General features: G+C 37.9%; 1 protein-coding gene across 3 annotated transcripts in view; it reads left to right on the plus strand.

Moving 5' to 3' along the window:
* LOC136258763 (1-phosphatidylinositol 4,5-bisphosphate phosphodiesterase beta-4-like) overlaps positions 1 to 26715 on the plus strand; it is an 84660-nt gene that overhangs the window by 15079 nt on the left and 42866 nt on the right. For all 3 annotated transcript variants that reach the window (XR_010702991.1, XM_066052121.1, XM_066052128.1), the window contains exons 5-21: positions 2581 to 2660; positions 4775 to 4828; positions 4876 to 4969; positions 9083 to 9192; positions 9244 to 9295; positions 9925 to 10027; positions 10121 to 10267; positions 10324 to 10484; positions 14781 to 14863; positions 14916 to 15000; positions 16813 to 16901; positions 17164 to 17244; positions 18537 to 18652; positions 21701 to 21814; positions 21868 to 21937; positions 24311 to 24398; positions 25319 to 25387. Coding sequence is in view for 2 of the 3 variants with exons in the window: in XM_066052121.1 (XP_065908193.1) it covers positions 2581 to 2660; positions 4775 to 4828; positions 4876 to 4969; positions 9083 to 9192; positions 9244 to 9295; positions 9925 to 10027; positions 10121 to 10267; positions 10324 to 10484; positions 14781 to 14863; positions 14916 to 15000; positions 16813 to 16901; positions 17164 to 17244; positions 18537 to 18652; positions 21701 to 21814; positions 21868 to 21937; positions 24311 to 24398; positions 25319 to 25387 (1596 nt within the window). In the remaining variant the exon portion in view is untranslated. The remainder of the gene's footprint in view (positions 1 to 2580; positions 2661 to 4774; positions 4829 to 4875; positions 4970 to 9082; positions 9193 to 9243; positions 9296 to 9924; positions 10028 to 10120; positions 10268 to 10323; positions 10485 to 14780; positions 14864 to 14915; positions 15001 to 16812; positions 16902 to 17163; positions 17245 to 18536; positions 18653 to 21700; positions 21815 to 21867; positions 21938 to 24310; positions 24399 to 25318; positions 25388 to 26715) is intronic.

Consider the following 26715-nt stretch of genomic DNA (forward strand, 5'->3'; position numbering starts at 1 on the left):
GGTGAGGTTGCTGCTAAAATGCGTAAAGTGTGGTCCAGTGTGGCCAATGCCACAGCCGTGTTGGAGATTGTAAATAAGAACTTGCACATATGTTTGATTGGGGTGAGATAGAAGTTCCCTATGGAGATTACGTATGTTGATTGGGGTTCTGTGTACCTTATGTATTGTAATAAGATTCTGTGTACCTTATGTATTGTAATAAGATTCTGTAGGTGCAGTGGTAAGTGCTCTGCAGGGGTGCATGGTGACTCTGGGAGATTAGTGAATGGTATGCACGTAGGCTGGGGAGCTTGTGTGCCCACTGAGCGTGTATTAGTTCGAGAGTGCATGAATATGTAGGAGTTACGTCCCAAAGTACTAGTATAAGGTGTGTGTACATGGAGTAAGTCTTCCATGGATGAGTTGTATTCTAAAGGTTCAGTGTATGATGCATTGTGGCCACTGTCTACACTGCTACTGCATGAGGTGTGTTGTGAAAGTTTAGCACATGTGTACCCTATAACTTCAGTGCACGGAGTGTGTTCCAAAGTTGTAGTGTATGTTGTGTATGCATGGCCAGGCATGGCCAGGCATGGCCTCACTGTTTGTGGATAACTGGTCTCCTGTCTGGACAAGAGACGCGGGGGTGGCGGCCCTTGCAATACAAGCAGATATGCTGATAGATGCATGCATTTATTGAGCACTGTCCGTCATTATAGTCACCGCATATTGGAGGTCCGGGTTCTCTGCGATTAGGTGGTCTAGTGCGTTGCGAGCTGTCACAAAAGGGTGAGTGAGGGAAGTTGTCTGGGAAATGGTTCTTGGCACCACAATAGGGACATGGCCAGCGTTGTGTGTTAGTATTAGTAGTGCTGGTAACGGTTCCATGCCATAAGTCTGGGAGGCGTTGATCCCACCTAAGGTAAGGGTTGGAGGCAGCCATGGTGTGGAATTGGCTGTCATACCTGAGCCAAGCCTTTAAGGGGAGGGATTGGCTGGCGGAAGTGATAATTCTCTGGTAGCCAACCAACTCAAGTGCACGTGCAGGGTTGTGTGTGAGAGTAACTGTCAGGTAGGTGTTCCATGCCTGCATCCACATGGGAAATGAGGATATTGGTGGAGGTTTGTGCGTGCTGTGTTGTGTGGTGTGTGTAGTATCAACAAATGATGTCTTGTCAAGCAGTACAGAGAAATCAACATACTCACCTCTGAGGATCTGTTGCTGCAGTTGGGTTGGTACTGGCACTGACAGTTGCTGGGCTGTGTAGTGGGGTAGCTGAAGTTGTTGGAGCTGTTGTGGTGGCAGCTGTACAGGCTGTAATTGGTGCTGTAATTGCTGTGATGGTGGCTGTACTTGTTGCAGCTGTGGCTGTATTTGCTGTAGCTGTGGCTGCCCCTGCTGTAGTTGTGGCTGCACCTGCTGCTGCAGTTGTGGCTGTACCTGCTGTGGTTGTGGCTGTACTTGTGGTAGCAGCTGTACTTGTGGTAGCGGCTGTACTTGCTGCAGTTGGGTGTAGGGTGTGGGGAAAGTAGCACTGGCAGCGAGTGTTGTGTTCTGTTGGAGTGACTGGGTGGCTGCAGGTAGTCCATTGGCGGAGCCATCGATTGATGCTGGAGAGAGGGGAGCAGGTGCTGGTCTGGTAGAAGGTACTGTTTGGCTATAAGCCTGGCGAACGAACTGATCAAACAGTCTCGCTAGCTCTGAAGGGGTGGCTGTTGCAATAGGCGACGAGTAGACTATCTGCTGTTGGGCTGCTGTAGTCGATGATGAAGAGACGACCTGCTGCGGCAGTGAGGATTGTTGGGAGGTAGGAGCTCCTTGCTTTTGTGGCACAGGGTGGGTTCCTTGCTGCTGCGACATGGGCCGCTGGAACTCCATCTTGCTGCTGGGAGGTAGACGGATTCTACTGCTGCAACTCCATGCTGGAGTCTTGCGGTGCATGAATGACATCATATAGCCATTGAGCCATTGCCGCTTTTGTTCCAGTTGTGACCAAGTGGCGAGAAGCCAGGTGCAGACGTAGCACTTCTGCCGTCAGCCTGGCTAGTTGGGCCTGTGTTAGGTCTTGGTCAGCTGAAGAACTGGACTTCTTCGACTTCTTGGGTGTTTTCGGCATGATGGGCTGCTATTCAACTGATAAAGCTGGGAAGAATCTGTGACTCCAATACTTTCGTCTGTGCCTTGAGTTGAGTGCGCACATGCATAGCTATAAATAGTAACGCTGCATGGTGCACATGACCCATTGTCCCCCCTTTATCTCCCGTAACGGTCAATGATGTTAACTTTTATTTACAGAGTAAACAACATTAGTGTGCCATGTAGCCAAGAAAGCTGGTGCACCACACAGTAGCTATAGATATACTGATAGGAAGAAATGATCTTTTATCACAACTATGGGAACAGCATGAAACAAGTGGTGCATGTATAGGTTAAACATCATAGTGGTGCCTTTTAGGTGTTCAGAGAAACAGTTACACGGTGACCAGACCAAGTACTATGTATGCAATTTACAATAGCTAATTAGTACAACATACTTTGTACAAATGATGGTGCTTTTAACAGTGTATATATCTGTATTGTGATTTGATGTTACAATTCAGGACTGGATGGATGCAGTCAATTCACTAACTCACAATCTCTATCGTATGAACAACAGCATGTCTGATATGGTGAAGAAAATGTAAGTTCTTGACATACTTTGTATATGCACAAATATGTATGTATCAATGAATCTCTTTTAGGGAACATATTATGCTATATCATTAATGCAAAAGGTTGCTATAGTTTCATTTTAAAAGAAGGTCTGTCTGCTTGTTAGCATATATAGTTGTATTATGTAGCCATAAATCCCATGATTACATTATGTATCCCATGGTTACAGCCCTAATGTAACCATGAGATAATCAATTTTCTACTTTTAAAAGTGAACATTAACATGTTGGTTGCCGGGGCCCACCCCTGGGAATAATGGCAACCGCCACCATTTATTGAGGATTAAGTTTAGTACCTAGCTATTCACCTTCCACCACACCAAGCTCTACATTGCCTACTCTTTTCCTAATGCTAATCACATAACATTTTTCCACAAAGCCAGTAGTGTATGTGACAACACACAAGTTCAACAATCATGTAACAAGAACACAATGACACCATAATAGCAAATGAGATTATATGTACATGAGATCGTGCATGCATGACATGACAATATACAATGTATGATATAGAGAGGATGAGTTTGGATGAATGATGGGAAACTGAGGAAATCATAGGGCAGGCAGTAAATTCTTCCATAAATAGGGTAGATGAATGAACATAGCATTTGCAAGTGATGATAGCAAACTACTAAGACACATCAAATCGCAGCAATCGATCACTAGCAACCAAAATGACAGACAAAGCTATGTCATGAACATTAATATTGGCATCAATTGATAAAGCATTACAGTTACATAACTAGCATCTAATTCACCCAAATTCCCCAATCACCTTTCGAGAATGTGGTGTGTCATGTGACCACAAACCTGTTAAACCAGTTTGTCGATTATACAATACTTGAAACCATTTCAACATTACTTCACGTGCTTAGATCATAGCGCACCCTTAGGTCATAGTGTGCACTTAAGTCACAGAAATCATGTGCAAGTTCTTATAGTGCTACATCTGCAGCATGCATGTTAATTTCAATTTATTGTGATGTAATAAATTACATTATTCTAACTTTGAAAAGGTCCATATCAAATTTCAATCCCAAGAAGCTTCCAAGAGAACAAGATCCCTTTTATTCAAGTACAGTATTATACAACTGTGAAATGTGATTAAGTTGTTAAATTTACCCACAAGCTGTGTTGTTACATGTATTGCTATCAATTAATTAATTTAAAGTGATGTATGTAGTTTAAAGGACAGAGAAGGAAGTCAATATAGAATATATTGTGTACCGTAATTTGCTTTTTTTTGTCGTAAAATAATTTTCATATGCAAAACTTGTACGAAAATTTCTTACACAAAAATTATTATATAACATTGAACTACTTTAATAGAGCAGTCATTCATGTAAACCATAAAAATATTTTTACATGAAAATTTTTATCACAAACTTATTTTGAATGAAAATAAAGTGAATTACAGTATATGGTCACTCTCTTAAGAATGACCTATCCATCAGTAACCAATTTGTAAGGGAATTAGTGTCACTGTTGGTAGAATAACAAAGGAAAAGTACACATAAACCTCAGCTCTTAGACAATGTATTTCCTTGTAAAATGATCTGCTCTACATACAGCTGCGTATAGATCAAACTTTATTATGATCATTGGATGACAGAGATTATATATGATTAGAGCAGTCTGGTTAATTGACAGCAGTGTAGGCAAAGGGGGTTTCAAACAGCCATACTGAGTTACAGATGTGGGAGTCTGGGAATTCAGCCCCTGGCCGCTTAGAGACCTTGAATGGTTTTGGTTGCAACAATAACGGCTGTTCTCATTTTAAAAGTTTGCTACACAATGAATGCTCTATTAGAGTATTTTTGACTGCTCTTTTAGAGTATCCTGATCATTGAAAATTTGCATTCCCAAGCTCTGCAAATCCTTCCCTGAGAGATAAATGTAAATTTTATTTTATATGAATTGTATGTTGTTTACTACTTTTTTTCTGCCAAACTAAATGGTGTGTTTGGTTCCTACTGTGAAGTTAGAATCTCAATATTCAAAGGTACAAATCTTCAACTTATACCCACTGTAATAATAAATTACTTTACTATATTTGCTAACAACATTGTGCAATATCTTACAGGAGGGTGAAGTTGTCACTACATTCTAATGAACTTGGTCAGCTGCAATTAAAAATGTAAGTGTTCTTTGTGTGCACATATAACAACCATATCACTTGTGTAGGATAGACACAGTGCTATTAGGAAATTCAGAATCAATAATGGAATCCATCAAGTTTTCTCTTGAGATATATGAAGTTCCTATTCAAGACATTGGGGTAAGTTCTGTAGAAGTGTGATGTATGTATCCAGATTTTGTAAAACTATGCCACATCACACATCAGGTATACACCAACACACCATTGGGTAGCTATGACTGCTAATTCTAAGCCTCACATTCTTCAAACTACACAATGCTAGTTTTGATATCCGTGATATGTAAAAAACTCAAATGATAGTTTTAGAATTCATTAAATTCGAAATATTTTTATTGCTACTAATTCAAGGAATGCATATTAGTTAAAGAAAAAGTTCATACAGTAATGTTAATACACTTTTAGTGGCATCAAGTGTTTAAAATTGTCCATCTCAAGACTGCTGATGTCTATTTAGAGCAGTTCATAAATCCAGCACTACACAATTTAATAGTTGTAAAATGGACATGATGGCTTTGCCTAATATGTACACCCAACACCCTGAGGGCCACAGGCATACAGGCTGAGTGCATACATATTAGAAAAAAGTCCATATGATGAGTGTTATAGCTAATGTGTATGCAGCACTTCCAATATGTAGCAGGCTAATAGCCTGTTCTGGGTGATCAATCACCCAAGCCAATATGAGTGCAGCCACTGGATATATTGTATATACATTCCTGAAAGATTCAATTATGGGTCAGCAGCTGGTACATTATGGCTATGTTTAGCTATGATAAACAGACAAATTCTAGAGATATCACAACAGGGCCGGAGGAGGGAAAATTGAGTTGGTCAGGCCATTGACTATAATGTTGAAATTGCTACTACATGCCAATGAGAGGAGTTGCTGCACAGTGTGCGAAGCACACTCTACAAAGTGCAAAGCACAAACATCCTATAGAGTCTGAGGGCATGCCTCCACAGAAAATTTTTGAAAATTAGACACTCAGATATGCAATTTTAGTTCTACTGCTAGCTGGCTATATAAATATGCTCAAGTCTATATCTGTTGTTCTTCAGACTTTCTAAGTTTCTATACTATGTATACTTGTAGACCTGACATACAGGGGACACAGCATGAAACTTGCCATATGGTTCATTTAGTTATAGCAATTAAAAGTTCAAGGGGGGTCTGCAACCCCCAGAAGCTACAGAATTTTTGCAATTTAAAGGCTTGGAAATGCCTTAAAATTTAAAATTGATGCTAAACTTTAAAGTAAAACTAGGTAGCAATGCAACTTTTCCCCCAAATTGCACAGGGAACCCATGCAGCATGGCCACCTTTAGCTAGGATATAATTAATTGGCTAGGCAGTTAGAGTAACTCACCTAATATTGGACGGGTTCCAAAATTGGATGCGATTACTCGAGCTACAACAGGAATTTTCAAACAACTTGTATGTCTTTAGATAGTTCAAGGCTGTGGGATTTTGCACACCAAATATCAGCTTCCTCGACTTCTTTGTCTGGTGGCAGCAGACCTGCAAAGTCATTTCCGATTAATACGTATGATCCGGAAAAAGGGTCGATTCACGGACACCCACAGTTTACAAATCACACTTACATTTAATCAACGGTTTTATATCTTTAACTTATAGAGTAACTCATCTACTTTTTAAATATCCCCAGTTTATTTAATCTAATCCTTTAAATCATGAATTACAAATCAAATGAAACGAGACGTCACTGGAGTAATAATCGCACCATAAAATTTAAGTATACAGAAACTTGATTAAGTATACGTTGTTTGAGATAAGTTTACAGGAAATGTGCACCGTATACTTAAACTTCTGTACACTTAAATTTATGGTGTGATTATTATTCTATTGAAGTCTCTTTTTATTTGATCTGTAATTTGTGATTTAGAGGATTTGATTAAATAATCTGGGGATGTTTAGAAAGTAGATGAGTTGCTCTTCAAGTCAAAGATATAAAACAATTGATTAAATGTAAGTGTAATTTGTAAATTGTGGGTGTCCGTGAATCGACCCTTTTTCCGGATCATACGTATTAATTGGAAATGACTTTGCAGGTCTGCTGCCACCAGACAAAGAAGTCAAGGAAGCTGATATTTGGTGTGCAAAATCCCAAAGCCTTGAACTATCTAAAGACATACAAGTTGTTTGAAAATTCCTGTTGTAGCTTGAGTAATTGCTTCCGATTTTGGAGCCCGTCCGATATTAGGTGAGTTACTCTAGCTGTAGCTATACAGTGAATTCACACAGCTACAATAAAAGCTACACAGCTACAAAAATGCAGTAAACTACTATTCTGGTTTGTATGAAGTGAATGGATCATCGCATAAATATACTGGTGGGCAGTCACGAGACCAAGCAGTATTTGAAAATGGTGTGATGTGGGTGAGACTGAGAGTTTGCTCAGTATCTCAACAGGACGAGTGAGTAGTTGAAGAGGAGTGATTTCTACTCAAAATCTCATCCAGATGGCCACCATGTAATGTATGGGTGTACAGCTTCTTGCCGTGGAATGGGTCACCTGGTTTGTCACTGCCAGCCCTTTGCCCAGTAAGAGAGACAAGCCAAGGAATGCTAATGATTATTTTATGAAGATTGAATTGTGATATAAGTGTGCTGGTTTAGAATCAAATAAGGCACCTGCCTTACACATGATAAATGCCAACTGTCAGCACATGTGATACTGTACGTAGAACCCACAATCATTTCTGTACAAAATGATACGAATGCTATGCTGTACTGTAAGGTAATTGGAGGTACTATACGTGTAGTTTTGTGCTTTAGTTAGGCTGAGAAACTAGGTAACTACTCGTGTCGTGAATTTTCAAGTACATCTATAGAATGTACGCAGCTACATGTAGATATGATCATCCAGATTGCATGAGAGTAATATAGTTTGAGCTAGTCAGCTAGATGATTCAGCTCCAGATTATTGGTCTGGCTCAGGCCTGACCAACAGGACCGTCTCCTCCGGCCTTGCACAAAGAATACTGTTTTACTAAATACTGTTGAATTGTTTATGCATCATTACGGAATTTTACTAAAGGTAAGCTTGCTTGTAGACTGGTTATTTTGTGTAGAGTGGTGATTCTGTGTTATTAGTAATGTGGGAGTGGTCTGTTATTCAAAAACATGCGGAAACGTTTACTCTATAACACTAGTTCTCACCTTAGCCCAACATTTTTTCAATTCATAAGATAGCAAGGATCACAAAACACTTTCAGTCTGAGTGGTTTTCATGGCCAAATCCAAGTCAAGCATACTAATCATGTGAGTATTAATCCATCCCCACAATTGATTTTGGCATTGATGTCTATATAATCACTACCCAGTTGTATGTAGCCAAGGCTACATTCAGATGTAACCTGGGCAAGTTGCCATCTGGGCTACATTGCGAATGTAGTCCGGGCAGCCTGAAGTGTAAAAGTATAACATTAAACATGTATATGTTAAAGCATTTCCACCAGTGCTATATGAAAAATAAAACACGAGGTGCTCGGCCGAGATGCTAATAAAGCAAAGCCAAGTGTCGAGTGCTTTATTTTTCAGATAGCATGAGCAAGGCAATGCTTTAAATGATTTATGTAACGTTCTAGTGGTAGCTTGCAGCCATAGACTAGGACTCATAATTAACATGCGTTGCACAAATTATTAACAGCCTGAATGCACATAAACTAGTTTAACAAAGTAACTCACTCATAGTTTGGAATAGTAGACATTCATCGCATATTTTAGCAGGTTTTGCTCATAACCCACAATCAATTCTATTGTGACACATGGTGAGGTATTTCCATGATATCTCCAGGACTTGTCTAATTACATTAACAAATGTAACAGTAACCCACCCATCATCAAAGTATTTAGATATGTCTATAAAAGCAATCCAGTGGTAGAACTCGTATTGGCTGACTACTCAGCATGGCGCGGGCTATCAACCTGCACTGGGTTGGGTGATTAGTCGTACTGGCATGAGCGCCGTAGGATATTAGCCTGCACTAGAGCACGTGGGCAGCTGTGTTTTATTACCCACAAAGAGTACTTCTTGCACTGCAAAGAGTGCTTTAATCGTACAATAAAGCACTCTGGGCAATAAAGCACTGTTTTCCCTAAAGTGTACTTTATGAAATTTAACGTACACTTTTCCTTTGATCTTGCCCATGCAAAGTTTTATAATGTATCATATAGTTATCAAATATTTACACTACATGTAATGCATGTAGGATGACAGTTTCATTGAGGTGGATAAACTCACTGATGAGATTGTTGAAGATATAATCAGTAGAGTTGCTCATTGTACTGATCATGTACAAACTGTTTTCCTTGAGCAAGGGTTAGTACAATTGTGTGTATGTGTAAATTTTGGATGGTGCATATTTTTCAGCTGCAAGATCCCAAACATGGATGATGAAAGGCTACTCACATTCCTTAATAAGGTTTCACACTGTATATAACATATGTATACTATGTAATATCTGTCTTGTTACAACACACACTACATATTATGTGCATGTTCTATACTAGAGTTGTACCAATAATCCGTAGAAAATGACAATTAGTTGTTTTTACCAAAAATCACAAATCAGTTGTAATGGGCTGTGGTCAGCAGATTATTAGTCTGTTCAGCTTCAGCAGTAGCAGTACCACTGGAAAGCAGGTGTCAAAGGCTCTAGCATGTACTTAGGTAAATTGTTTATGTTTTGTGGTAACCACAAAGCCAACCCTATTAAACCAGTGATGGTTGGAGTCCTAGCCTATATATCTGATTAGAAGCTTTGAGTTGAGGTAAGTGTACAACCTCACAGCATTGGCTTTACTAGCTGTACTTTTAGTGGAGTATGCATGAGTGTAACTTGTAGAGACCTACAAATGGGTATTGGTTAACTATGAGTAAAAAAATATCAGATATCAGTTTTGCCTTAAAAGTGGGGATTGGCACAACACTATTCTATACTGTAGTGCTTTTGTTACTTACGTATTTGATGGGTTAGTTATTTCCCAGACATTACATTTCCACCTTATGCCATTATTTCTTATTTCAGATATATTAATAATCTTGTTAAAGGTACAACGTGATCCTCGGGATAATGAGGTGATCAAAGAATATTATGAAAAAAGCAAAGCCACTTCAATAATCCATACACTAGAACCAAAGGGCAAGGAAATAGGTAAGCCTCTGTAGTTGAGACTTTACGTTATGGTTTAATAAACTAACTTTGATCACAATAAAATGATTAGAATTTTAATATTCTTATCCACAGGTAAACTCACACCAGTGGGTATGTGGCGTTTCCTGGCTAGTGAGGAATCCAACCTGGTGGATAAGACTCAGTTGGGTTTAGTGATGGACATGAGTCAACCACTATCACACTATTATATCAATTCTTCACACAACACATATTGTTGTGGTAGGCATTACTTCAGGTCCTTGTGTATATGTACCTGTTTGATTTGTACTATGTAGGTACTCAAATCAGTGGCCAGTCATCAGTTGAGATTTATCGTCAGTGTCTCTTACAAGGATGTCGGTGTGTAGAGTTAGACTGCTGGATCCAAAATGATGATATTATTGTAACACATGGATTTATGAGTGGAGTATGGGTCTGTACTACTGTGTCCTTTGAGGTGGGTAATATTTGCACTCAACTGTTAAATTTGATTGTGTATGTACAATGGATTAGGTTTTGGACATTTAATAAGATGCTTGCAAATATTTAACATGTTGAAGCTTATCTGATTCTGACCATAATAACCAATTGATTCAGTACAAGAAATAGCAGATTTCAGTTTCAGCAAAGAATTACATTACACAGGAAAAGGCTACAACAACAAACTAAATCATAAGAATTCAATCACGTGTGTGTACAATCACATGTGTGCATTGATATAATTAAATAGTCAGTCACTAGATTCCTCCCTCTCAAGTATAGGAGTCAGGGTGAAATCTGTTAGGTGGTCTGCAAGTATGGGTTGATGTCTGTACTGGTTCATCCTTCATCACTGTCTGTGGTGGAACCAAATGACAAAACATCATGGGTCGAATTAGCTTGTCCTGTATTGATGACACCAGGCAACCACAGGGCCGCCCACAGGGGGGGGGGGGGGGGCAACTGGGGAATTTTGCCCCAGACCCCAGCCTTAAAGGGGCCCCAGGAGGCCCCATCAAGGGCCCTTTGAACACCTGCTTAAAAGACCGATATAGAGCAGTCAGGATCTAGATACTCTAATAGAGCAGTCACAGTATTCTTCAGAGGAGCAGTGTAGCAAGTTATAAATAAGGAGGTATGGTTGGTGAGGGGTAGCTATTGTCATTGTCAGCTTGTAATGACCTTTTTTTTTGGGTCTTCGACTTACGGTTTGCCTGAAGTTGTGATTCAGAGTGGAACCCTTCCATGCCTCTGGGGCCCCTCTTTAACTCTTTGCCCTGGGCCCCCTAATTTCTCTGGGCAGCCCTGGGCAACCACGTAGGTCCCCAACCAAAATTCTTGGAAAACACACTGTCACATGTACCAAACCGTCTGTTCTTGCAGTGGACATCCTGAGAAAGTTTTCTGATGGTACTGCTGACTCTGTACCATGGACTGAATGTCAGGTTTCAACAAATCAACCACAATGGCCTGTTGAACACCAACATTATAGGTGATACCCCTGTTGTAGAATGGGAAGTGTTGCGATATGCAAAGAGAAATCTGGTCACATGAGTTTATATGGAACCATCACACTGCCTCTTCATACCATCCTTAAAACTCTGTATTGTGCACTCAGCCAAACCATTGGTAAAGGGATGATATGGTGATGACAGTGTATGTTTGGTTCAGTGTCTCTTTGGAAACTGAAAATTTTAAGACTTGTGGAAGGCCAAAGTCAGCAAAATTAATGCTGTTTGCATCTATTCTCAATCAATATCTGGGATGTACTCGAGTTAATTGTATGGATGTCAACCCATTGCAATTACTATGAATTAGGTTAGGTTATCCTAAGGCTGCAGCACATGTTGCTGTCAGACCTTCAGTGCTGGTCACTGTAAAGCGCTAATAACAATAATACTTTAGGTTTAAGGAAGAAAATCCATCCCTCTTGGAGGAGACTGAGTGCATGTGGTCCCGACTAGACATTGGGTGACCTGCAGTTCGAATCCTGGGGTTGGAGGGATTTTTTTCCTTACTTTGGCCCCTTTTCTGTTACACCTTTCCAGCTACGTATAAGTCACTAAGTCTAAGTCCTTGCAATTAGGTTAGGTAATCCTAAGGCTGCAGCACATGTTGCTGTCAGACCTTCAGTGCTGGTCACTGTAAAGCACTAATAACAATAACATTTTCCCAAGGAAAAGCCCTACATAATCTACTGCCAGGGCTGTTGAGGTCACTCCCAAGGGTGCAGCAAAGTTGCTGGGGGATTGTGAGAAGTGGTTTGAGAAGCATTGCACCCTTGGCCTTTCCTTCCAGGTCTTAATCAATCCCAAGCCATCACACATGCTGGCAGGCTAGACATTTCATCCAAAATATGTCAAGATGCATTGTGTGCAGCTTCCACAGTTACTTTCCTTGGTAATTTTGAGTTGACTACTACCCTTCCTAACGACACTAAGCAATCATCTTGTACAATCATTTTGTACACTAGATTCCTATTTCCATTTCATAAATGGCTGCAATTCTGGAGGAAGCTTCTCAGTTAGAGGCCAGCCAAACATAACATACCATTTCACTTTAGATAGCATTGGATCATGGGCTCTCTGTATGCAAACTTGTGGCTGGGGTGGCCTCCATCAGATGGACAACTTTCTTTTTTGGGGTGTGGGGACCTCTTGAGGACTAGTTGCTAATGGTAGCCTGCTGAATGCATTAGCATTAGCATTTCATGGCCCTGGTTCATTAGTGTATTGATACCCACCCAGGAGGATTACCCATTTCTGGATCCTAGCCGTTGCCATGACTGGAATCACCTTAAATTGACTAAAAATTAATGGTTTGTGGTCAGATAATATGATGAACTCACTTCCATAGAGATACTGGTAGTAGTGCTGCATTCCAAAAATGATGGCCATGCTTCTTTATCTAACTGTGAATATTTCTTCACAGCCGCAGCCAAGGTTCTTGATGCATAGGAGATTGGTTTCTCTGTTCCATCATTAAATCTGTGTGAAAGGACTGCCCCAAGCCAAAATGGGGAGGCATCACATGCCAGTACCAGTGGTTGATTTGGGTCTAAGTACAATGGCACTGGTGGGCTTTGAAAAAAGAGACCTAGCATCAGTGTCCACACAACTGACTTGGATATTTTTCACCTTTGATACCTAAAAAAAATTTAATATATAACTGATATATGGAATTACACAAGATCTTGCAACAATATGTAGAAATTTGGCACAGCTGTAGTGGCCCACTAACAATATTTTGTAATTTTTTTCCTTTTAAATATCTGACATAAAATTTTCACTATATATTTTCTATGAAGAAGTCATAAAGTGACCATCTCATACAATTTTCCCAAATTTGCAATGGAGCCATACCACAATGTCTGCTCTTCACACCTTTACTGCCATCACTAATCAAACCAGCAGATTGTTATTTTTGAGAATAAACCAATTTGTAGTTTTCTGAGGTATCTTCTCTACGTGAGAATGCCATAGATGAATAAAATTGGAAATATGGAAAGAAGAATAAAGGTTGTTGGAAAAAGCCACAAATTAAGAATGTAGTGATGGAGGTGGTAATGTGAACCGCATATCCCTCTTTTGACTCAAAAGGATAACTGCATGGGATGTGTTTACGTTCCAATTTTACCTTGAGAAAATAGTCAAAAGAGGAATTTATATTTACTTTGCCATCCTAGTGATCCCTACTGCTTTATGGCTTTTATTCAATGATCCATATTCCCCATTTTAAAGGTCCACTGAAATGGTAAAATACACTTTAGCTATTTTCAATCCTTGCTACTAATAAGATATGTTGGTGTATGTGGTTTAGTCAGATTTCGCTTTGTTTAGTAGATATAATATATAATGTGGTTTGTCAATTGACTGGTGCCATAACACATCATACTAAGAAACTTCATTACACATACAATACACAGAAGTATCCATGTTGATCCATATACAGCCAGTTTCAATTTAGTTTCAGCTCTTACCAGCAATAAAGACTAGAAATACAGTAAGAACCTGTACCACAACCAGTTACAAGCCTATGGGAGTGGGTTAGTGATTGTGTGCTGATGTGATGGTGAAGAACACCAGTGAAAATGGCTATAAATCAACAGTACAGTGATGGTGACAAGCGTCACAGTTTGTTTCTTGGCTGTCTTGAATGTGTTTAGGGCAAAATTGATTCAATTTTGTGTTCCGTATCCTAGTGGGTAGAGGTTGAGAAGTGATTTGCCACTCTCCCAGGATTTTAGGTCAGATATTGAACTTGATGAGCAAGTCTGACAATGGTACCATCATGTGGTTCTGCTAGTCCAGCTTTGTGAATGAACCAAATCAAAGCCTGAGAAGCACTGTGAGCTTTGATAGTTCTTGAAGAGTTCAAAACACTACAGCTCAGAATACAATAACAACTTCAATTTCATTCACCGGAACTCTTCATTGATCTTGGAGGAACACTATGATAAAGTGCTTGGAATTGCTGTCCTCACTGTAGACTTTCACACTTTGTCTGACTTCATCAGCCTTTCCCATTATAAACTATGTACATAATAGCAGTACTTCCGGTTGTGGGTCTGACACCACATTGTAAAATTTGTTGCTTAATACATGTATCTCAGTAGAACAACATAATTGAATTGTTTTAAAAAGGTGTTTTTGTGAATTGCATGATGCAAACTACTTATTCATTCAATAAAACAGCAAGTGTATTTTTCATTTCAGTAGACTTTAAACATCCTTTTTCTCGTTTACAATGAATGCACATAATGTGTTCTTTACAGAAAGTGCTCCAGGCTATAAGAGATTTTGCATTTGTCACCACTGATTACCCTTTGATCTTGTCCATCGAGAACCATGTTGACAAGTGAGTGTGTTAATAATGATTATATCATTGTTTTATCATGTGAATGTTTCAGGCCACATCTTTTACAACGCATGGCAGTGTTATATTGTCTTACTTTTGGTGATCGTTTGTTGAGAGAACCACTCAAAGGATACCCTGTTAGTTTTGTTTGTGATTTGTGACATGTGTCTAGGTACATATGTGACCCGATTTTAGAAAATCAGTCTTAATGTCACACTTGAAATAATTAAAAATTCACCATTCAGTGTGTTAGCGTTAGAAGGTTTGGCACCTGTTAGATTATTTCTCAGCATTTTTCTTAATTCAAGGTACTGACTAATAATTGTAACCGTTGTAAAGCTGATTAATTGTTTGGAATACTTAATTTTGGTCATAAATATTTAAGCTGTCAAATGTGACATTAAGACTGATTTTCCAAAATCAGGTCACATACAGTATGATAATATAATATTATCATACACTATTATATTATCATACACTACGATAGTAGTGTATAGTAGGGACCACAAAGGAGTAGGTGTGGCCCACGAAATAAAATCACCCAAAAAACAGCCTCAGTTTTCCGATGACGATGAGGCAGTATTGGTTAGGTAAAACTAAACCCAAACAAGCTTTCAGATCAACCTGAAGCGCTTTCAACAAGTTGCTACGGATTTTTTTTTTTTTAATTTATTAAATGGAATTTTCTACTGACTGACTGAGTAAGTAACTGACTGACTGATTGACTGATGCTTTCAAACAAGCATAACTCAATAACGGCTAAGGCTACAGGGCTTGATTTTTTCACTGTTTGACATTGCTTCGGCCCGAGAGGTGCCTTTTGGCATACTGCAATATGTACAATGCTTTCTTCATGGACTTACCAGTGTCTTCCTTTGTGTCCTTTCATCTTTGCTGACAGCAAGAAGTGTCGATTTGGTAGTAGCATGTGATGGATTCCCTTCATAACGGAAATCGTCCGTATTTTTGATAGTGGTTACTTCAATTGCAGAGGTGCTTTTCGAACAGTGTTTGATTCGTATTGCTGTGTAACGGATTTAACATAGCTGACAACGAAGCGTAATAGATACTTCACTTTTCAGATGATAATTGATATAACTGGGGCACGTAGCACCATTTCTTTCTTTCGGTATGCGTGGGTTGCAGAGGTGCTTTTCGAATAGGTCATGATTCGTACTGCTGTGTATCAGGTTGAATATAGCTGACAATGAAGCATGATGGATACTTCACTTTCCAGACGATATAGCTGGGGCGCATGGTGCCATTTCAGATGTGGTAAGCGTGGGTTCACAAGTCATAATAATTATTTACAAAAAAAGTTGACAAACAAATACACAGAAAACTTTGGAATTTTTAACTAGATTAGGGACCACAGCACATCGATAAAAAGTACTGAAACAAGCTGGAGTAGTGCACGATATTAAATCACAGTAAAAATAAGAAGTGTTATATCCCTACTGTGCTCAGGATAATGGAAATGCACAGTAGGGATATAGCACTTCTTATTGTTTTACTGTGATTTAATATTGTGCACTATACTACTCGAGCTTTTTTCAGTACTTTTTGTTGATGTGCTATGGTCCCTACTCTAGTTGAAAATTCCAAATTTGTGACCGGATCTGTGAAAAGGGGTCTTGTAGCCTTTCCAATTGTGTGTACTTGGCAACCCATAACTTGAATTGTAAATATGGTACCATGCTGAAATTTGGTCACATTACACTCCTAACATAGCACTATTTCTTAGTGTAATATGAAGGTGACAGGATATAAACTCAAGGAGTTGTGAGTAGTCAAATGTAGGAATTTGGAAAGACGACAAAATGCAGATCCTGTCACATTTTTCTGTGTACTTGTATGTAGTAGATATTAATTTTGTTGGTTGAAATATTATTCCTAATAGAACATACACCTTATACTTTAGTAGTTACATATATACTTACACTACACAGTTAGAACCAGGTGCCCCACTACCATCACCTGAGCTACTGAAAGGAAAAATTTTGTTGAAGGACAAAATCAAACTAAAGAAACTAAGAGAGTGAGTTGATTTAACTATACAGAGATTGTTTACAATATAATTATTAATACTTTCTTGACTTACGTCAAAATTGTATTATTTATTAACAATGAAGGTGTTAGCTATAGTAAACTCTATAGGGTAGGATTTCACCACATCTATAATTTTAAAATTAGGAAATAAATTTCATCGTTTATTACTTTCTTGACTAATTAACATACACAGTTAATGATTACATTTGTAATTATTATAATTATGCAGTTGTAACACTACATATTTACAGAGTGGAGGGAAGTTCACCACCAGAAGGCGTAACTCCTTTATCAAACCCTACCACACCTAATAAGAAATATATGAGTTTTAGGTGCGTATGTGTGTAGTATGATATTTATGTGCTGGCAAGTGTAAGGAAAATTAGAAATTTTACATTTGAGTAGGGATCATAGAAATAATAAGTAATGAAACAAGAGAGGTCATATGCACCTGCAGCTATACTAGTGGACATTTATTTCCTACTTCAGTCATATACAGAGTACAGCCATGACTGAAGAAGGGATTAAAATGTCCACTAGTATAGCTGCAGGTGTAGATGACCTCCTTTCATTACTATTGCCTTTTGTTTCAATAAAATGTCAATTTTTCTTATACTTGCTTGTTAAACTAATGTATAATGTACCAAAAGGGAAAAAAAGGCACTTTCCAGGAATATTATAAAAAATCAATTAAGCAAGTTAACATGTGCCCCGACTCAAAGACTAGAAAGTGATGTGGCCATTCTGCTTTGTTGTTCCACCTGTTGTTATACAGCATTGTACACAAAGAACAGTACAAGAAGCGCCCCTACTATTAACCCAGTCATTACGGAAGTTACAACTACATGTGCACCTAGGCAGGAGTCTATTATGCTTTTTAATCTTCCAATTATTCTTTCTGGCAATTCTTTTTAAATTGACCTATTATTCCCAAAATTATTCTGCAAAAGCAAGCATATTAGTTAGAGTTTTACATAAGTGACCGCTATATTAGAATTATGGACTCAAAGTTGACTGCTTTATTAGAGTATAAATGACTGCTCTATCTAAGCATCTTGATCTTTTCAATCATTTTTATGCTTGCACTGTTTCAGTGTTGTATCCAAAAGATTTTTGCAAGAAAAACTTATAATTTTGCACTAATTATTCCTAGAACTCATCCGATTATTCTGGAGTATTCCCTAATTCTTTCCACTACCTATTATTCCTGAAAATATTCCAGCACAATAGACACATCCCTATGTGCACCCTGGCTATTATACTTCATACGTTATTGCAAATCAATACCTATGTGGTAGTGGAGAAAGAAATGGGACACAAAGGTGGACAAAGGTAAGCTCATGATGTATGCACTGATACAGGTAGCTGCTGCGGTTGCCAAAAAGGGCTGAAGTGATGTCAAACAGTTCAAGACCATAATTACAGTATTGTAGTGTCAAACTATGCTTGCCTGGAAGCATAGCTTTCCATCAAGTTGTTACAAAGGAAAAGTGAGGATGGTTTTTGGGTAATATTTTTTGAGCATGCAAGCAAGCCCAAACCTCCATGATCCCTACTATACAGTACTACCATACTATATGGTACTTTCATGGACCTGATAACTATTTATTTCCACACATTATAGCCAAAGTGATACTGCACTACTGACCACTAAAACAGCATTATCATCATCAGATGAAGAAGACAGTATCTTTACCCCTCACATCAATGGTGATGTAAGCGATGATAGAGATGAAGAAGGTACACTTTAATAAACAAATAGTTAATTTTGTGTGTGAACTTATATTGACAAAGTGTGTAAAGGGGGAATTTTAGGTGGCTACCAATACATGGTGACAAAACATGATATTCTAATATTAACAGGTGCGGTCAAGAAGCCAGCACGCAACACCGTGAGTATATTGACAGGAAGAATGAAAACGCAATTTTCTTACCTCCGTAGCTCTGTGCTGCCTTTACGAAACAAGACGATTTTTGCTGTGGACACAGCCGCCAACTTCATTCCAAGTTTGAGCAAAATCGTTTCAAGTGTTTCTGAGATGTGACTTCAAAAATTGGCTTAGATTCTTAATTTTGTTTTTGTTTTTTTTTCTTCTTTTTGCACACTTACAAAAACTGCCATAAGACTCAGATGGCATATCCGAGTGCCATGAACATTGGTACACAAAGGGAGGTATAAAGGTGCATCTTGGTACCAAGTTTGGCTTGAATACGACAAACAGTCAAGGAGTTATTGTTGATTATTCACAAAAATTAACACCAATATGTTGTCATGCCTACAGGGTAAACCGCTTATGGGAAGAAGCTGAAAATCGGTGCATGGATAGGATAACTATTGAACCTCAAATCTTTTGTAGTTTGAAAGAAATCACCTAAAGACCACAAAGATAAAACAAAGGACAAACAGTGTGTAGCAATTACACGATCGGGATTAGCTAATGAAAAAACGATTACTTAATTTCCACGCCTACTAGAAAAACCACTTGGAGTAATGCGTTGAAAATCGCTGTACATGTACATATGGAGTAATCATCTTAGAAAGGCTTTTCAGTGGTGTAGAAGAATCAGACTTAAAGCCACAGTGTTATAACACAAAATCCAACTTGGTATAGCAAGTGCAAGATCGAGATACTCTAATCTAATCAAAAGCAGCCAAGCTGGGTACAGCCTCCAAAAAAGCCAGGAACTTTTTTGGACTTTTTGGAGGCTGCATCCTTTTTACAGCTTGGCTGTTTTTGATTAGATAGATATAAACAGTGGCCCCAGGGACCCAGGACACAAGTACCATAGAGACCCAAAATTTTCTTAGAATTTATACAATGTTTATACATTCTACTGTATGCATCTCTGCAAGTCACGGTGGCAAGTTTCACTTGACAAAACACCTTTTTCTCAGAGACTCTGTCACAGAAGTACAAGCTGTGGTGCTTTACATGATGCCTGTATTACTTAGAAATCATACGCACCTACCCTGAAAGGGGTCTAAACTGCTTAGCATAGGCCACTCAGTCATTGCACCTCCAGCCACAATGAAAGTAGCTATTAATGAAGTCAAAGTCTTCACCTTTTTGTGCTCGAACTTTATATGTTAAGCTGCTTGACTAACTGTGAATGTAGCCTGCAGTGATATCACTTAATAGCTTGCTATAAACATAATAGACTGGTGTGCTCATCATGCAGTGTAGCTGGCCAGCTGGCTGTGTCTGAGGTCTAACAAGTCGGCAGCCCTGCCAGTCCAGACCCTTTTTGAGTTCTAGTGGGCACTGAATCTGTTGATAATTTCAACATGACGAACCATGGAAAAGTTGGCTGGCTAAACAAAACTAGCCACTGTGACTTGCAGATGCGTCTAGTACAAGTATGGAAAATATAAATATTGTGAAGAGTATAATATTCCGAGAAAAGCAGGTCCTGGGTCCTTGGTCCCTGGGTCCACTGTTTATACCTACCAATTTTTAACCACATACAGCCTGCAGGCCACATATGCATGCCAGTAATATTCTAAGCTAAACAGTAAAGCTAGATGTATACCACAAATAAAAGTTACTCAGGTTTTAGGTACACTTTACTACTGATATACAGTTTAAAAAAGTTGCTGACAGAAACCTAAAACCTCACAGTTTACTTTGGGCATGGCTTGTACGTATGGTGTAGTCACCACTAAGCCATTAACACATGACTTAATTAAAATTCCAAATAGCTTATGTCTAGCCTCCCACACACCACATCGACTTTCATTTGTAATCAAAACTGAATGATTAAACTTATTATTGAACTGATCATCTTATCAGTGCAACACTAATTGGGAGTAGTCCATTATATGGAGAAACATTCTATGGTATAAAATAAGCTATAGCTCACAATTTATGATTAACTCCACTTGTGTGAAAGTTTGATGAGTGAGCATAACTATAGCATTTGACAAGCTATGTTTGATTGAACACTTTAAACCACTATATCTCTGCATTGTGCAATGTGTGTGCGAAAAAGGTATCTTTTTGCAAACTGGATAACATAAATATGGTACATAGTATATTCAAATATATGGTCTAGCAGGAAAAGGGCCTTTTGCCTGAGCCTTGGGCATCTATTGTGTTGGTAGGGTACAACAGATCACCCACAATTTGTGCAGCATTGAATGTTTTTATTAAGTATCATATTGTACTGTATATTAGGGATCGTGGAGGCTTGTGCTTTCTCACAAAAAAGACAAGAAACCAGCATGGTGCCTTGACAGCATAAACAAGCCCCAAAAGTGTTTTCAAAGCAATCCGAAATACTTCCAATGAAGTTACTACAATATTATGGAAAATTTTTCATTCAGTGGAATTTTCTGCTGACTGACTGACTAATTCCTTCACTATAATGACACTGGCTTGACTTTTTCACTGCTAAGCATTGCTTCAACCCAACTGGTGCCTTTTGGCATGCCATAGCACATACAATGAAACTTGTATTCTTCTGTGTCTCATTATTTTGCTGGCAGCCCAAAGTATCGATTTATGGTGTGGAAAATGGCTTACCCGTGGTTGACTACTATGGTGCATTTAAAACAGGAATCATCCATATCTGCCATAGTGACTGGATAGGCACTTCTCATACTGTTCTTCATTTGTAATGCTGTGTAACAGGCTGAAAATATCTGAAAATGAAATATAGTGGACACTTCACTTTCAGTAATTGATAGTCAGAGTGTCCAAAACTAATTATAATTATGTCTAGCACTATCTTCCTTTTGATGCAGTATTGTTCCAACAGTTGACTTTATGTTCATACGTTGCTACATAGAGATGGATCTAGATACTGTGGAGATAAGTGATAACAATTCTTCCTTGGAATTAAGTAACACTGAGAAGAAGGAGAAGTCTACAAAAATTTCATTGTCTTCTATTGATGAAAATGGTACATAACATAAATACATAATTATGCACTGACTATATTTATTATACAAACAGTTGAAAATGCTACACTACCTGCAGCTGATGAGGAGAAATGGATAGTGCCAGACTACACACTGAAACGACGGTAGGTACTATTACTATTGTTACAGTATGTGGTGTATTAGTAAGTTTTTAAGTACACATACATCAACCAATTATGTTTAACAATATAGATCAGAGCACCTTGCTATTCTGATAGATATGGCATGGGATTTTTCACGTTTCATGTCCAACAACATTTCAATTACTGTAATACTCTGATAGAACCATCACTGAGTGTTATCAACGTAGTGTGTCATATGGCAAAGAAAGTCATCTTTTTGCACACTTTACAAAACCAATATAAACGACACTTGATTTCTGTAAAATTTGGCATACACTGTACATTAAGGATGTTTTGAGGTAAACTCATGTAACAAGTTTGGTGTGAATTTGATGGCATTCATAGAATTTTGAATGATTATTAATTTTGTATTAAAAATTTATCAGGCCTGCAGGGTGAACCACTTATGGAAACATCTTTAAAATCTGTCATTTCTTAGGTTAACCATCATAACTCAAACCTTATGTGATTTAAAAGAAGTTGCAGTGACAGCTATAGAGTTAGAAGTTAAAAACTAACATAATGTACAATTCATGGAGTCAAATACTCAAGTTTTCTCAACATAAGACCTTCAATATGCTGTAGTGGACTAGCAAAGGTTACACTCTTTAGGTAGCCAGCTAATTTGCATTGTATTTTGAGCATGAATTATGTAGATATGTGCAAAGACTACTGAGCAATAACTAGAATATCTAATGTGTGAAAATGGTATGTTATGACAATGTGTCAAAAAAGGTTGTCATAGACAGGAATCAAACCCTAGACCTTTGGGTAGTGATGCACTGATACCACTTTTTCACTACCGATCCAATACTGACACATTTGAGGCAGAAATGGCTGATACCGATCCAATACCAATACTTTGCCACACAGGCATTATTCACAAGAAACAGCTAGTAATTCTAATAGTAGCTAATAAAGCAGCTAACTAACACAGTTGCTAATCTCATCAACTACAGTTATAGCGTATTCACTGAAGTCATAGCATATGGCTTCAATGAATCTTATTTTGTGGCTACTCCCATTTCCATTGTACTAATAATGCTAGTAACTGGCTTCTTTCAAAGAATTCTCTCATGGCTTAGATCAGCTTTTACTCAACTGTGCTATTAATGCCGCCATCATGAAAAGTAATTAAATGACATCATTTGTGACCAAATCTTGGAAAGTCACCCATATGGTGCATTTGACACCTAAAATATTTAATTATCAAATTGCGAACTTTATAGTACAAATCTACTTGGTAATGGTTGTAAGCCATTCTCAGTACCTTAAATTATTAATATTTTTAAAACTGTGCCTATTAGCAGGCCACTAAATATGAAAATTCTAATTTCATGCATGCCCATATGGGTAATTTTCTTAAATTCAGTCACATTTACATTATCGGTTGGTATCAGGAATTTATAGCTTTTATCACCAAAATAGGGCCGATACTAGTATCAGTATCAGTGCATCATTACTTTTGGGTTAACAGTTCTATGCACTAATGCCAGAGCTGTATGTGATTTTGACAGGAAAGTATCCTCTACACCAATGCCTTTAATGCACTGTAGAGAATGAACAAAAGTACATAGCAATTTTAACAGCAAACTTGAAAGTAACAAAAAATTAATTTTAATGTCAATACCTGCTTTGGTTGCAAAGTAAACAGCCCGAAGAAAGAATGTGGATAGATAGACAAGCAGCTTTTTAGCTTTATGTTTAATATACAGTGGAATCTTGATTATCTGAATGTTCAGTTAACCGAACCCCAAAAATGATTGTTATATTAGAGAAGTGAGTGTTCTATTAGAGTAGTTGAAATGTTCAAAAGTATTTGTTTTAAGGTAATTTTACATAAAACTTTCGACTTATAGTCTTTTCAGTTATCTGAATGCTAGGTGGTCCAGACTAACGAGGTTCCAGTGTATTGATATAGCCTAAGAAAATGACCAACTACAGCAGAATAAAAGTGTATCCATATAAGTTGTTCAAAAATATTGTTGCCATTTTATAGCTGAAGTAGAACCCCATATCTCTTAGTCTATCACCTGTCTATCTTACCACTGTACTAAGCCTTTTCTAAGTCACGGCACACAATTGTACTGTTTTAAAAACAGATGCTGAAAATGGTAACAGAAGTGTTACTCCTCCAAACAGACTTTCCTTCCTTCCTTCCTTCAGGTGGAGATAGCATATGTAGGTAACTCTGTTTTAACTATGTCTGGCTAGAAAGTTGATTTTACAGTTGAACAATCCTATAAATTATATTTGTGACATATCATGAAATTTAAAAAATAATTATGACTTCCTGGGTATACAGCATACATTATAAACAGGTACATTGTCTTCACTAAAGTTGTTGATTTTTAGATCTCATGTGAAAAGGAATGCTATACGAAGCATTAGTTATTCAAGAGTAGCTGATATGAGCCATGTATCTTCAATTGTAAAACTACAGGTATCTTTTAGTACCATCTGATAATTAAAATTATGTTTTCATACAACACATGCTGAATGCAATTGTGGATTACATGGCATATAATCATGTACTTCCATTTGTGATTTTATTAATTGTGTCTGCATATATGTCTGTTTCCACTCTATACGAGCCAAACTATATGTGTGACCGGATCTGCAAGAACCACACATGTTCACACATTTTGCAAATTCTATTTTATTACATTTAAAAGAATGGCCAAACGAATATTTAGCCCTAGAAGCCAACACCATTAGAAGCTACAGTGCTAAAAAGTGGTATCTATTTGTACAGTGATAATATGGAAAACAAATTACAAACACTTTATTACCAGTAAACACTAAGGTTATACTGCAGTTTTGTATGGAGATATAACTTGCATCATCATGTTCCCCATAAACAGGTAAATTGATTGCTGGGTAAGTTAAGACTACCAGGTCATTTCAATGACCAGGGTAAAGATGAAAACTGTGGGACACAAATGAGTGCACATCGAAACTAATGCTCATATCTTGCATCTCCTTAGGAGTGCTGACACAAAACAAAGATTTTCTAACTTAGGAAATATGATGATACTAAGGTTTTTGCAGCTAACACCTTCCTTTGCATAAACATGTGGGATTCTTGCAGCATACGTATGTACTATAAAGAAACATAATATAGATCAGCTTAGAAGTTATTTCTCTCTAGAGTGTATTGTGATCTTATAGAAACATGTATAATAATTACCAAGCTATGTAAATTAGTAATTACTTATTGATTAAATACAATAATTAATTAGAATTATCAAGTAGTAACTACAGTATATTGCAATTAGATTCGAGTGCACCCGATGTAAACTGTAAAACATTTGAGCGCATGCACTTAACAAGATGTGCTTACATGTGTGTATTTTCAATTAGGAACATGATACTGAGGAAATTGCCTTAGGTCCTGGCTGCTCTGAAGAAGTAATAAGAAATTACCAGATGGTTAGTCTTTTAGCTTGAATTAGCATGTAGTGTACACGTATACTGTCTATTGACAGGTTTTTAAAATATTCCAGCTTTTTATATACTTTTTGAACACAGCAAACACATTAATGCACTAGCTATAGTATGTACAAGTTGAGCTGGATCTTGAGAAACAGTTAAAAATGAGAATTAACATTTTGGCCGATCGGATGATTAAAGGTGACAGTAAAGGTGTTGACAACAGACACATGCGATATGGCTCCATTACAAGCTCAGGAAAGGGTTGTGATAGACATGACACTTTTATGGCTTCCCCATAGAATATGTATGGTGAAAATTGTAAATATTGTGTCGGACATTTGAAAAACAGATTTTACATTATTTTTAGCAGGTCAAGCAGTGCTATAAATGAGCCAAATTTCAAGGTCGTGTGTAATTGTATCCATAAGTTATTAAATGTTTTTGAGAATCCAGTATGGAATCCAGCTTAACACGTGGATACCATAGACTATGTATACTGTATCACAGCATTTATTGTACGTTTTGGTGTAGGATAAACGATGGGGTTTCAGTCTAATAAGTGTATTTGAAATTCTATGCTTTCCCACTGCGTATAGCGTAAGCAATCAATTATTGACCAACGTCTATTATCGGCCAATTTGACATCTATTATCGTCGTATAGAATCTGGATTCAAAAACGGAATTTTGCTACACTAAGCTGCCTCGTGCTGCCTTGTTTTGCTGTTCTAGCAGTTTAAATCAACTTTTGTCATGTTGTACTGTTGGTGAATGACGACAGGTTTGTTCATGACTTATTTTGTATACGCTAGTCTGTTATTCTTGGCATGAAAATGGTATTAGTAGCATACTGAGCTTTGTCTGTGTTGTTTCTGTTGTTGTAGTACACACTGAGCCTACACACAATGTTCAACGTAAGAAAGGACTGGCTGCAGTAATTCAAAAGGCTCTAGTGATTGACTCTGCCAGAATAATCACCCTTCCTAGTGGAATAATGTTTGTTTACACTATGTTTAGACATATGCGCATCTGTTTTTGAGGAAGTCACCACTGATAGGACTTGGAATTTGCATCCTTTGTACTGTTGAAGGTAGTTTTAACCACGATGGATTAGTGGCTGCCGTTTCTGGTCATTTATGTGGGCAAAAAAGACAGAAGGACCCTCTGTAACAGTTGGAAGTGATGAGCATGGAGATACATAGGAGGAAATAGCTCAGAAAGTTGGGTGAATCAAAAGTAAAGTATTGTAAGACTATCTAAATAGCAGAGAATTTATTACAAAAGCAAGGGTGTGTTTGTAAAATAACACACACCAACTTTCAGACAC

Source organism: Dysidea avara, chromosome 1 (genome assembly GCF_963678975.1).
Source record: "Dysidea avara chromosome 1, odDysAvar1.4, whole genome shotgun sequence".
NCBI lineage: Eukaryota > Metazoa > Porifera > Demospongiae > Dictyoceratida > Dysideidae > Dysidea > Dysidea avara.